The 13,697-nt window shown below is 37.4% G+C and overlaps 1 protein-coding gene across 2 annotated transcripts in view; it reads right to left on the reverse strand.

Annotated features, from left to right (window-relative positions):
• The window catches only part of LOC128376753 (exostosin-1), a 288,133-nt gene that overhangs the window by 3,461 nt on the left and 270,975 nt on the right, over nucleotides 1-13,697 (reverse strand). For both annotated transcript variants that reach the window (XM_053336580.1, XM_053336579.1), the window contains 3 exons: nucleotides 12,543-12,632; nucleotides 3,610-3,770; nucleotides 273-444 (listed from right to left, as the gene is read on the reverse strand). In XM_053336580.1, the coding sequence (XP_053192555.1) occupies nucleotides 273-444; nucleotides 3,610-3,770; nucleotides 12,543-12,632 (423 nt within the window). The remainder of the gene's footprint in view (nucleotides 1-272; nucleotides 445-3,609; nucleotides 3,771-12,542; nucleotides 12,633-13,697) is intronic.

Below are 13,697 nucleotides of genomic sequence, written 5' to 3' on the forward strand. Positions count from 1 at the left end.
TAACGGGAAGACACTTTCAGGCAGAAGCGGACTCTAGGTGGGCGACCATCTGCCTTCATGTTCCTTCTAACTTTTTCCTTTAAATAAGAGTTGTCTTGTTAGCTCACAACACTGACGACTGCTGCTGACTCAGTCTGACCCTTGAAACTGCAATCAGCCTCAACGTCACGCAGCGTCTCACCAGTAATAGTCAGAAGGATGACTCTGTGCACTGTATGTGTCATCCAGTGTGTCTGTGAGTGTAAAGCTGTTACGAGAAAGCCCTTCTGTACCTGGGTCATCATAGTTTCCTTGTACTGCTTCTTCTGTGTGACTTTGATGGGCGGTTGCTTGGTAACGGCCGAAACTAAGAAGTTCATCAGGATGTCCTCGCAATTAGCCATGCGGTCCACCGTGGTCAGCAGGTTGGCCGGGATGTAGTGGGTAAACAAGTAGTGGTAATATCTGATGGACACACACAGGAAAAAAGATAGAATTCATTTAATATATATTTTTAAAGCTGCACATTTATTTTATTCTGTACTTTATTCTGTTTGGTTTGCTGTGTTGCACTCTCAGCAGCATGGGAACACTGGATCACTAGATCACTGTCAACTCTGTTATCTACCTGCCAAGGTTTGCTGTGCCTCACATATCCATGAATGTGTGCATGGTTATATGTGAGTACACATACAAAACACACACATTTCCATCTTCCTTTCTCTCTCTCTGACTCATTTTTGCCTCTGCTGGCATTTAAGATTTGAAATAACAAACGGTTTATCTGCATGACAAGATGCTTCAGAAAGCTTCAGAGATTAACACTCTTCTCTGTTTAATTTACCGCACTGTGGTTAATACCTCAGGTTACCTTTTCTGTCCTTTAGCAGCACTGTGTTCATGTCATTTCATGAGATAACTAATAGTTAGAGAAAAATGTTATTTCATTCTTTTCTATTACTCATCTTAAAATATTACCTGCAACTGGTGAGAGAGGGTTTTAATAGGGATTGTATCATATGGAAAGTGTATCAAGGAGGATGTAGAGCTACTGTACCACAAAGATGTGTGTAATGAAGCTGTTGGATACATTTTTATATGTTACATTATCATTAAGTTTTGATAATACTTTGTTTAACCCTCACATATGGTTCATATTCTGACCCGTCACAGAATTTCCTCATATGATTAGTCTCTATAACAAACTTCTGAACCACAGATCATTCATAAACACCTCATCAGTCACAGATAAATGTGAGATTATTACTTAATGAAGCTTTCAGAGGGCAGAAAGAGTTCATTTTTTACTTTTTATGAGAAAATAAACTACATAAATAGAACTCCTTAATGGTCCATAATACAGGAGAAACTATTTCAATAAATTATATTAAATGTGAAGAATGAATGTTTTTGACATTTTGGATTAATATAAATTGAATATATTTCCTTCTTTGTGTGTTAAATTCATCAAATTAATTTTTAGTCCAAAGTACTTTTTTACTGATCTTAGATGTAAAACAGTATGTAAGGGTTAAATGAGTAAGGATATATATTACAGGTGCATCAGTGAAATGAGAAATACAAAAGCATCACAAAATGTGTATTCAGCATCAATCAATAAATTTACAGTGCAGCAACAGATTTAAAAATACAGCATTCTGAATTATGACCTCCAGTCAATAATGATTTGAACCCTTACATACTGTTCAGGCTCTAATTTGATCCTTTTTTTACATTTAGGAAAGAAAAAAAAAACCTTAAACTTTTCTTTTAATCAGTTATTTGATCCCTTATCCTTGTGTGACCCAGAATATAGAAAAATGGAAATATTTCAACTTTCTAGAAATGTTTTGTACAGGTGATACACATTTTAGTTGAGTGTTTGAATCATACTGTATTTATTCAAAAAATGTACTGTAATAAAAACACTGTTAATTCCCATTTAATATCAATCATTTAGAGCATTACTGTATGTTCTCCGGTGTTATGTAATATTTTTCTCCATCAAAAAACTAAAGAATACACTCTCTTTGCTCTCTGGAAGCTTCATTATCATCATTCAATGTATTAATGAGCGATGAGGTGTGAAGAATGGTTTGAGGATCCAAAGTTAACTATAGAGACTAATTATGAGAGGATACTGTGAAACACCCAAATATGAACTGTATGCTAGGGTCAAAAGATTACAGAAACACATGTTACACCTCAAAAACCTGTTAACAGCATTTATAACACTGTTTACACTGAGGAAGATTCATGTCAGCCTTGAAAAAAAGTCTAAACTCTGTAATTAATGCAGGCAGATTGAGTTAATTATCATCTACTATATTCCTGAATTTGCTTTAATTTTACAAGTTCTACCACTCATATTGATTTTATTTTTCGGAAGTGTCAAAAATGTTTAAATTTGATATGACAACACTGTGTGGGAGTGCAATTAAAGAAGAAAATCATTCTGACAACTGTTTCCATGAGTGTTATATGACTTGTTTAAGTCTCACCAAGGTTAAGACATCACTTAGCCAGAAGGCAACACTTATTTCTTTACCCATACTAGACTAAATGTGAGTGCTGGCATATATACTAAGGTTAAAACTAAATGAGACATAATATGTTCCCAATAGGAGAACACACCTACACATTAACATGAGATTCAGCAACAACAACACAAAGTTCAGCTGTGTGGGTTTGTTCACTTGACTCTAGATGTAGGGTTGGGTGGAAACTTATCCGCCTTATATTTTATAACACAATGTGAAAATGCTTTGCAACACAAACAGATGAGGATAATCATCCAAAGTTTTGGGAAATGAAATGTTGGAATAAGTGAAAGGTGAGTTTCTCCTCCATAACATGGCTGGAGAGGGCAAGAGGATGAGGATGGTAGCAAATCATTACTATAAACATTAAAATGAAATACATGCTATAGATAAGTTGGATCAATTCTATTTAGCATTGATTGATTTTCTTATGATCAGATCTGAATTTTGTATTTGAGCAACTGGAGTTTTTGACTTAACTTGAATTTTTACATCTGAATGAACCCTTCTGAAATAGAAAAACTTATGAATAGATTTTTAATATTAGGCACATTAATTTAACATTTCAATTAAAAAAAACCCCACTGAACACATTAATGGTTTTCAAAATCAAATATTGGTGCCATATATTCAGAGGTATTTAAATTTCAACATTATGTATTCAACAGTGATTAAATGTAACAGATTGGTATTAAATTGCTGATATCATTCAAACTATTACGGTAATGATTTGCTTTCATAGATGAGTAGCAGCAGCAGCTTTGTGATGAACATGGTTTCTACTGTAATGCATTATGCTTTTAAATGATTTACAGCCAAGTGTATTAAACGTGTTTAAATACTTCTATAAATACAAGTAAGGTAATCAATATTTATGTATTTTGTAAGTGACCTGACTTCACTGCATCTAAAATAGGATTTTATGAACACTGTACACTGTAATGACCTTTTTTTTATTGTTAATCATTTCAATAAATGATGTATAAAACTGAGTAGTGATTCTCTGTTATCAGTGAAGCAACTGCAGGGATAGAGGGATGAGCAATACTCATGAGGGATATTCTGACAGCACATCATGTGGTTTTAATACCGGTGGTAGAAAGCGGCTCCTGTAAGGACCATGGAGTATTCATTAGTCCATTTGGAGGTGTAACCCCAGCGGGATCTGGAACTATCCCAGTAGTGGCTCCTTGCTGGATAACCTATGATACGCTCCGGAAAACTTTGCCATACAATGAAGGCAAAATCCACCTGTGGGGAGCAGAGAAAGAGAGAAAAAAAGAAAGAAGAGCAACAAAGCAAATGAGAAACACAGAGAAGAAGTGGGAAATAACAGGAAAATAAGGCGGAGAAGAGAGAGAGAGAAGACACGGTCAGAAAAAACACAAAAGGTGAGGAGAGAGGAAAATAGTAAATGAAATAGTAAATGATATAGAGAAGGAACAGTCTATAGCATCTACAAAAAGCACTCATTTAAAATACAAACAGATAAGAAACCGTTTATTCAAAGACAGCAAGGCCATCCTACACACAACAACCTGTCTTCTTCTTCACAGCCTGACAAAGAACATTTCAAATGGCCTTTCAACATTTTGACTTGTTTTCCTCCCACCTGAACACTTTCACATCAAACCGCTTCAAGTTTGGATTCAGTGTTAAAACAAGAATTGGCCTGAAATCTAAATTTTACATTAAAGCTTTATGTATATATTTTTCTCTAAATCAGAGTAATGTAATATACTAATTTTAAAGGTATAGTACAACTTTTAAGGTGTGACACCATTTTTTTTGAACGCTCACAGTGTGGAAGAAGACAAGTTATTGGACATCTGGAAATCAGTGTATAATAAAAGTCTTTAAATGAAAAGGCTTGATTATGGATTTTACTGCAAGGAGCGCTGGGTTAAAGCTCCTGGTAAAATTAAGTTATAAACTGGTTTAAATATGCATTTGGACAATATTGAATTGGACTTTACAAAAAATGTTTTAACAAATGTAAGCAAAGAGCCACTGATACTTGTTAGAGTTTGGGTGATCCCGAAACCTCCAACACACATAGTCAAGAGAAGCATTTTTTTCTGAGTACTATAATAAAATGGCATACAATGAAGGTTTTTAGCAAGATCTGGACTCATTAAATGCTACAGTGGTTAGAGTTAGGGTTAGGGTCAGGGTTAGGGTTATGGTTTAGATCAGGCTTGGTCTGACTCTTTGTCTCTTTACCATCTTCCCAAATTCCAAAAAAAGTGTTCAGACTGTTCAGAAGTGAAATATTTTGATGGCAAGTGTCTCTTCTGTATGTATTCCCCACAAACAAGACACAGGACCAACTGTACAAATGTTAGCTCCACCAAAATAATACCAACTGTGTATGAGCGGTATACAGTTACAGACTACAGAATATAGTATACAGAATCTCCAGTTCTTTCCCTCCTCCCTCATTCTTTTCCCTCTGCCTGTGTATGTCCATGAAGAAAACTTTCAAACTTTGTGCTTCACATTCACATCTATCATCTCTAATCACTCTAAAGGTATTTGATTCTGTATGCAATCGCTCTTCCTCTGCATGTTACTATCATCAATCCTGATGCAACACATACTACTGTTTCACATCCTACTTTAAAATACACGACCCTCCTATACACTCATGCTTTAGGATGTGCGATGACCACACTATCCTTTCTACTGGTACAGGATTGGACCAAGTATGTCCTACTTCTTCTCCAGTAAATATGATATTTCATGTGGAGTTGTTTAGCGCACCTGGTGTCCTTGAAAAAAGCTTGAACTACCCGAGAAAGACCGTCTTTTGAATTCAAAAACACCACTGAGACGTGCAGGCAGATACACCCGAGAAAAGGGGGGGGATCAGCACATAATGAAATACTTGGTAACACACACACACACACACACACACACACACAGACACACAGATGCACACACACACACACACACACCACCTCAGGAGCCAAGGGAGAAAATTAATTACCAGAATGGTAGAGCCAGAGACAGAGCTGGGGAGAAGGGGAGAGGGGAGGGGAGGGGGGGTGCCCAAAAGTGGATGTTCTTTAGCAGTACCTCGCAGCTTCTGTCATGAATCGCGTGAGCAATTACTGTAAAGCGCCGCTAAGCCGAGAGAAAGGTTGGTGCTGCCATTCTCGGTGTAGCTCCTGATGAACCGATGTGTTAGCTGTGTGCACACATGGCTCGTGTGTGTGTGTGTGTGTGTGTGTGTGTGTGTGTGTGTGTAGTGTGTGTGTGCTTGTACATGTGTTTGCATTTGAGATGTGTGAGATGTCTCCGCAGCTGTTCTGAAAGGATTAATGATATCATGCAAATATAATTTTGCCTTCAGAGATTAAAAGGCTCTTTATAATGTGAAATGACATGTGTGTGCGTGTGTGTGTGTGTATGTGTGTGTGTGTGTGTGTGTGTGTGTGTATGTGTGTGTGCGTGTGTGTGTGCGTGCGTGTGTGTGTGCGTGTGTGTGTGTGTGTATGTGTGTGTGTGTGTGTGTGAGAGAGAGAGAGTGACAGAACCCAGATTCTTTGCACTCATAATCTGTCTGTCTTAATTAGAGTTTTAAACAGAGGCTTGATATGGCTGAGGGACAGAGGGGAGGCCTGAAGTTGAGCAGTCTGTGTGTGTGTGTGTGTGTGTGTATGTGTATGTGTGTGTATGTGTATGTGTGTGTATGTGTATGTGTATGTGTGTGCTCTTGCCTAATACATACTAATAGATTCTACAAGGTCAAAATTGATACATGCAGCAAAGAGTCAATCCAGTAATGCATCAGTTATAAATCTCTCCTGACATTTGGGTTTAACATGTCCAATGTTATGAGATGAAGAGGAGCTGGAGTGCGTTTTAGAAGCCTTAGTGGTCTCTCTCTACGTGTTGTGAGATGTGATTTCAATCAGTTGTTTTTACTTCGCTCGCTGTGAAACGATGCCGCTACAGCGCTTTCGCCAGTCTACTTCCATCCGATTTCTGACGGTGATGAAAGTAAAGGAAAACGTGTCTTAAAACCTGAGCTTGTATCTAGCAGGGGTTTTGTAGCTTGCTGCTGTTGATGAAGTTTTATCAACATCCTCAGCGTGATCCCAGACAGCCAGCTGGGGTTGTAAGTCACACTGTGGCTACAGGAGGCTACTGCAGGTCTGTACTGTGCAACATCTTTTGAATTGTTCTCGCCAGGTGATCTCAGCGGTGTGTACGTGGTTATATCTTGCTTGAACGACTTCAGAAATGTTCTCTCTCTGATTTTTAACTTTTATACTCCTGTCCTGTCACATTTTCAACAACTCCAAAACTATGTGTTGATAACTTTCTCCAGAGTTTCTCAGGTGTTCTAGTGGTTTCATGATCAAGATGTACACTGAGATTGCAACTTCCCCAATTTGATTCCATGTGGGGATCTTTGTTGCATCGTCTCTACTATTCACCGTAGGCATTTCTTTTGGTCTGGATCTAAATGTGGTAATGATAGTAAAGGCCCATTTATGCTCAACATACGTACGAAAATGTATACGTCCTTTTCAAACAATGTCACCGTCACTGCTCACATACTTCCAGGCGTCCTTTACATTGGCATGGATGTTAACCAATACATCCACCAGGGGGCAGCACCGAGTCAAACATTTATGACAACAACAAACTCAAAAACAAACATGGCGACTGTGGAGGAGATATTGATAATGTTCCTCTTGCATAAAAGACAAAAACAATATGTTTAAAGTTTCTAACCAACTCGCAAAACCTTTCCTCAAAAAGTTCCGTCTAGTGTCTCACTAGAGCTACGTATCGGGTAGTGACAGCAACACTGCCCCCACGGTTTCTGGTGGTACTGCTCCGTTTGGTCCGTATCCGTAAGCTTTATGAAGGCTGATTAGAGTAACTCAGGGCAGATGGGCCCAGTGCCATTTTTAGTGTTTTTTATATTTTCTCCAATGTAAAAAAACTGGTGGTCAAATTAGACCTTGGACAGTATGTAAAGGTTAAAACCAATGAAAAAATGAGCCAGTATAGTTGGATTATTTGAACTTCCCAAAACTACTGTGAAGGCTGGTATCTAGGTTGGGAGCAGTGTCCCTTTTAGGTAGGGTTAGACAGAGCTCTCCCCTTGTATGAAAATTGATGTGAAAATTTGTGCCCTTTTTTTCTCCAAAGTCAGACATGTGGTAGGACTGCCTTGATTGTGCAGGTAAAGGGAGCTTTGTAGAGAAAGTTTGGTTGTATTTGATTGGGAATCTAACTGGTTTTCGTGTCTATAGAGTGGTGGTGGTGTGGTACAGCTGTTTTCCAATCGATCCAGTTTGATGATTGTTCTGTAGCCCCATGCTGAACAAGTAGGCCCTTGATTAACCTGGTCTTTGTTTAAATTCACTATACCATATTATTGATATGTCCAGTCTAACCATTTAGGAAAAGAGGCAGCTTTTGCCACCTTTTTGAGTCACAGCACAGTCATCTTTTTTTAGCAGGGTTTCCTATTGAGAAAGGTAACCTAAACTGGTATGATAATGTAGGAGGGTTACTCTCTCCAAGGTATTTATGCCAGTTCATGTAATTGACTTTTGCCACGTTTCCCTTTTGCAGATTTATAATTAATTATAGTAATAATTTTAGATCCATCTTTAATTTGTTCATGTTGTTTGTCTGTGCTGTATTTTTGTAATTTTGCTTGAACACAACATCTGTTATATGTCCCCAGAGAATGATCTCTCCTCTACTGCTCTTCCTGAGGTTTCTTCCATTTTTCCTCTACTAAAGCATTTATTTTAGTGAGTTTTGCCATTATTGACTCGATGGTCTATGGATAGAGGATATTGTATTGTATTGTACAGCTTGTAAAGCCCCCTGAGGCAAATTTTTGATTGGTGATATTGGGCCTATACAGATAAAACTGTACTTGACTTGGACACTGTGGCAGTAAACGCCAAATGAAAATGTGGTTTAAAAATAGGCTACTGAGGTAACATCATTATCTTTTCTATGAATTTATGATTACATTGATGACTGGTCCATATTAAAAACCTTGCATACTCAGGAAAATTATAATTGGCTCAAGAAGTGCCCAGATAATATAGAAATGCCTTAAAATGAGAAGATGATCACAGTTTGGTGACTGCTGTTAGAGAACCATTTCCAAATCCGGCATATTGAAAATGTCTTCCAAAGGGCACAACGCAGCAGCATGCTTGGCTGCCCAATGGGAGACAATAGCTTTGTCAGGATTTTTTCAGTCGTATTCCCTTCCCTAATCTCTCTTCATGGAATAATCATACATTTAATGAGCTGAAACAATGTAATTACGAAATTGGCACAGCCCATTCTTCCACTGAGGTATTATAATATGAAAAGTCCTATTAAGAGTATAATGTTCTCTCTTGCATATTTTCACTCACTTGACATATTTCATCTCCTTTCAATAAATCCCCACACCATGTTAAAAGGGCAATTAGAACAATGGGTTACTGAGCACAGCAAAGATTCACTCCACTTCCTTTCTTTTTGATTCCTCTCTCTTTCACTGACATCTTCTTCTTCCTCTCGTTTCATAAAACAAGGCATGTGCCCGTAAAGGTTTAGCTGTTGAGACTGGCTTGGTATCGTTGTGCCACAAATTGTGGTGCCATAAAGTGTAATTGTGATCCCGTTAGCGTAGAAAAGGGTGAACATTGACTTGCTCCGATCAATAAAACGTCTCAGAGTTTAAAGATATATTGAATCTCTTGGGCTCATTGAGTCTCACAATCCATTATGGATCACAGCTTTGACTTGCTGAAAAGATGTAGAGAAACAAGGTTGTGGCTTGTAATGACTCTCTAACCAGAAGCAGTAATTTAACATCAGATGAACTGCTTCAGTCCATTTCAATTTATTTATGTATTTGTTACTTTGTGTTTTGATATTTAGGTATTGAATCATTTGAAGTGTCAGCAAATGCAGAATGAAAAAAGTGGTACAGTCACTAATGGTAAGAGAACTGTCACGTCACATGTACAAAATATATATATATAATAATATGTTATTTATTGCCATTCCAAACCAGATTTCAGAGGACTGAAGATCCTGTTTACTTTTTAAAGAACTTTGGCATATCAGCAATTTTCTAAGAATCACCCAAACCAACTTAAAGTTACCCTTCACTTAAAAAATGTGTTTTTCTTCTTGTTGATTCAGTTGGATGTTTGAGCTTCACTGTGCAGAATGATGTATGTGCAGAGTTTGACTGTTTTCATATTCATCTGCTGAAAGTGGAAAGTTTCTCTGCAGATTTTTAGGTGTGGGCCTAAAAGAGCATGGTTTATGACATCGTAACTAGTTTGGAAGCCAATACTGGTCCAATATTCAATTTACTTGAAGTCTCAAGTGCACAAACGCTGAGACTGGACCTTACAGTGTAGAAGGAAACATCTTGTGTCGAGCAGTTAATATGAATATTTGCAATTTTTAATGAGGGACAAGGATTGGAATTATTTATAATGAAGGTTTTCATGTGATCAAATGTGATTTATTTATGGTCTTTGTTTTTGCAGCAATAGCCATTCGATGTTTTTACTTTCTCTAAATACCTCTCTATAAAGTTTATTTCATCGCAAGTGGAGCTGTTTGCCATTACTGCACTGAAATCAAATATCCTTTTTACACATGAGGGATTCACAGGAAATGATGCATGTATATAATCAGCTAAAAAACAACCTCAGAGTTAACTGTTCATTTTCCCACAGCTATTTCTGAGCTGCATTAAAGGACCAGTATGTAAGATTTAGTGGTATCTAGCCATGTTTCAATTAGTGTATAATTACTTGACAATAAGAATTGTTTTGTTTTTGTTAGAATGAACCCTTCAGATGATTTTTGTTGTGATTTGGCACCATATAAATAAACATCGATAGGGAGCTTGCCATCATCTTCCACGGAGCCTGCCATGTTTCTACGGTAGCCCAGAACAGACAACCCAAACACTGGCTGTAGAGAGGGCCTTTCGTGTTTTTTCATGAGTTTCACTGTAGGCCACTGTAGGTTCTCGTGTCGTTTTTGTTACCTTAAAATGAGCCCTTATTATCTACACAGGGAGCAGTTCCTCTTCCATGAGCCATGTTGCACTTCCACATTTCTACAGTAGCCCAGAACAGACAAACCAAACACTGGCTGTAGAGAGGGCCTTTTGTGTTTTTTGTCACTGCAACCTCACCACTAGATGCTACTAAATCCTATAGACAAATAGATAATTTTGAGCTTAACATTTTCAGTCATTTATTATTAATCAGCAGCATACAGTAAATAAGGATTTGCTTTTTATTTATTCTTCTGTTTTGGCCAATGACAAGTTTAGTTTAGTTTTTTATGCTTGTACATCTTGTCAGTTTAATACTGTGATTACATAAAAGTGATCCCATACAGTAAAACTCACATATCAGACCTAATCATAAATCAGTCAGCCTTCACCTTTTTTATTATTCCACAGAGGCACACTACTATCTCTAACATGTCAAAGTGTTGATAAAAAAGGGGGATAGAAACATTATTTCCTATTTATAATGCTTTAAACAATTCACTAGTTTTTAACTTGTTCTAAAACAAGTGTCAAGTGTTAACAATCCACCAGGTGTTTCTCATCCTCTCTTTTAACTAAGAAATGAGACTTTAATCAAAGAGCTGATGTGTTTTGACAATGTAATGATACAGGCACAGAGTAGCTATTTAAAACTTATCTCTGCGATACCATTCATTTTGTTTCCACCTCTCTCACTCTCTTTCCTTTACTCTCCACTGCCACTAGGCTTTTCCTCTCCTTTCCTCTTCTCTGCTATTTCTTTTTACTTCATTTTTTTCTCTTTTCCACTCCTCTTCTCAGTGTTAAGTTAAATTAAAAGAGTATGTTCATAATAGTATCTATCCTAACATTATTATACACATACTGCATGGTAATCTGGGTCTATGCTGTATAAATTACAGTTACATTTGTAACTAGAACTCTTCTCTTTGTTTGCAGTTTGTTGTCCAACTTGGTTATTATGCCAGACTTCCCGCTCATCCTGATTCAATCTGATGCATTTGGAATTGTCCTTTAAAGGCAAGGCACATTTCCCCCCTCTAGTATAGCGGCCATTGCACTAGTATACAGGCAATTCATTTGTAATGAGTAGTATTCATGACTCTGCGTGGACTGACTGCCTCATTTCAGTGAGGATCAATACCGTGTTGAGACATCACCACCTTTTGCTACTAGCTGACATACAACCATGAAGACTGGAGTTGGTTGTAAAAACATTCCCTGAGGCAAATTTTTGATGGACAGAGCCATGCAGAAAATACAGTTTAAATACTTTTTCAAGCTTTAAGGCTGTCAAATTTAGTTCAATTTGTGTGTTTTTTTTCTATAGAAGTCATAAATAAATTTAGAGTTGTGTGCAAAAGTATAAAAATACTAATATTGTGTAAGCTTCTATGTTCAAACCTGCAGGGAGGGGGGCACTCTAACTCCTGACATCTTGATGACTGTAGGCAGCAAACAAGCAAGTCAGGGGCATGTTGATTATTATGCAGCCCAGACTTTATTCCATAATATCATTATTCAAAATATTATATTATTGTCATTCGCTGCCTGTAAAGTAATAAAAACAGTTTTTATCCAAAGTGCCACTCACTTGAATGTCTTATCTGATGTACTCAAATTCAACATTTAGATTCTATTCGACAGTATTTATAGTTGAATGGACAACATAAGAGACTATAACATAAAATCACAGCAATTTGAAATAGAAATGGTGGATTGTGGGCCTGTTTTTAGGCAGGCAGCCAGAGGCAATCATTTTCTTTATTTGATCTCTTTGGTAAATAATTCAGTCATTTAGATTCTAATTCAGATAATTGATAATGATGTTTTGGTGGCCTTGTGTCTTGGGACTGTGGCCGTCTCACCTCATTTCGTTGATAAAGCATCAGTGTCTCAGTTCACCAGTTCGTGAAACGTCAATGTTTCGCTCATTGGTTGATAAGCTATCAGCGACTCACCTCATTGGTTGAGAGAACCGAATCTTCATCCAGACTGAGAACGGCATCAGTGAGGATGGCATCGTGGGGGTAAAAACGACTGCTCATCGTCTGGAGGGGGAGACGAAGAAAGAGGCAACTTGTGTTATTATAAATTTCAAAATCTGTAATTATACCATCAAAATGAACATCACATGGTAAAGTGATGGTAAAACATTATAGTAGGGGAATTTTGGGGCTAAAAAACCTTAGAAACTCAGAAATATGTGTACTTATATATATATATATGTATAAAGTTAGGATAAAGTTACTAAAAACCTATTGGCAAAATAAATGGCCTATGAGAAAATGTGTTTGTTTCATCCCCTGCTGTGTGTCTATTGATCACAGAGCTGACTTAATAGGTTTTATGCGAGTCTTTATCAATTCAGTGCCTGGCCTAACAGACAGTTTAGTAGACCTTGATCCATTAGCCTAAAGAGGGCTGCTGATGATGTTATTGACTTGTAATTAAAGTGTGAATTATTTAACTGTTTGTGTAGAAAAAAGGAAAAAAAAGACACCCCAGCTGTGTGGAATAGAGTTCAGCTGGAGTTTCAAGCCACCATCTCCTAAGAATAAAAGTCTGACTGATAAGTAGTGGTATGATCACATTTCAATAGGTGGATTCTAAAATTGTATTTATTTATTCAAAAAATAGGAATGACTCCAGTTCTGTTCATTGTGTCATCTAACAGACATTGCAAATGTATGATAAATGGACGGCAATTATATAGTGCCTAACAATTCTCTCATTTACCCATACATGCAAATGGCATTAAGCTACGATGTAAGAGACTGATGATTGGGTGTCAATTTATGGTTTCATTGTGTTGCCCAAGGAGACCTTGACATGTGGATTGGAGAAGTCAGAGATCGAACCACCAACCCTGCAATAAACAGACAACCTGCTCTACCTCTTGGGCCATGGAAGCCCCATGAATGCAGTCTATTCAATGTACACTAAAGCAGGTATCCTTTCTGGTTGCTATCTGAGCGTGTTCATCAAAGTTCATATACCATGTCCACTAGAGGGAAGATTATTAAGTATGAGCAGGACAGCAGTTGATTATAGAAGTTTTACTGAACCTGCTGCTACACAGTTTGTTAGGGCAGCTGTCACTGCTGTTGACGTTT

This window comes from Scomber japonicus, chromosome 17 (assembly GCF_027409825.1).
Source record: "Scomber japonicus isolate fScoJap1 chromosome 17, fScoJap1.pri, whole genome shotgun sequence".
Taxonomy (NCBI): Eukaryota; Metazoa; Chordata; class Actinopteri; order Scombriformes; family Scombridae; genus Scomber; species Scomber japonicus.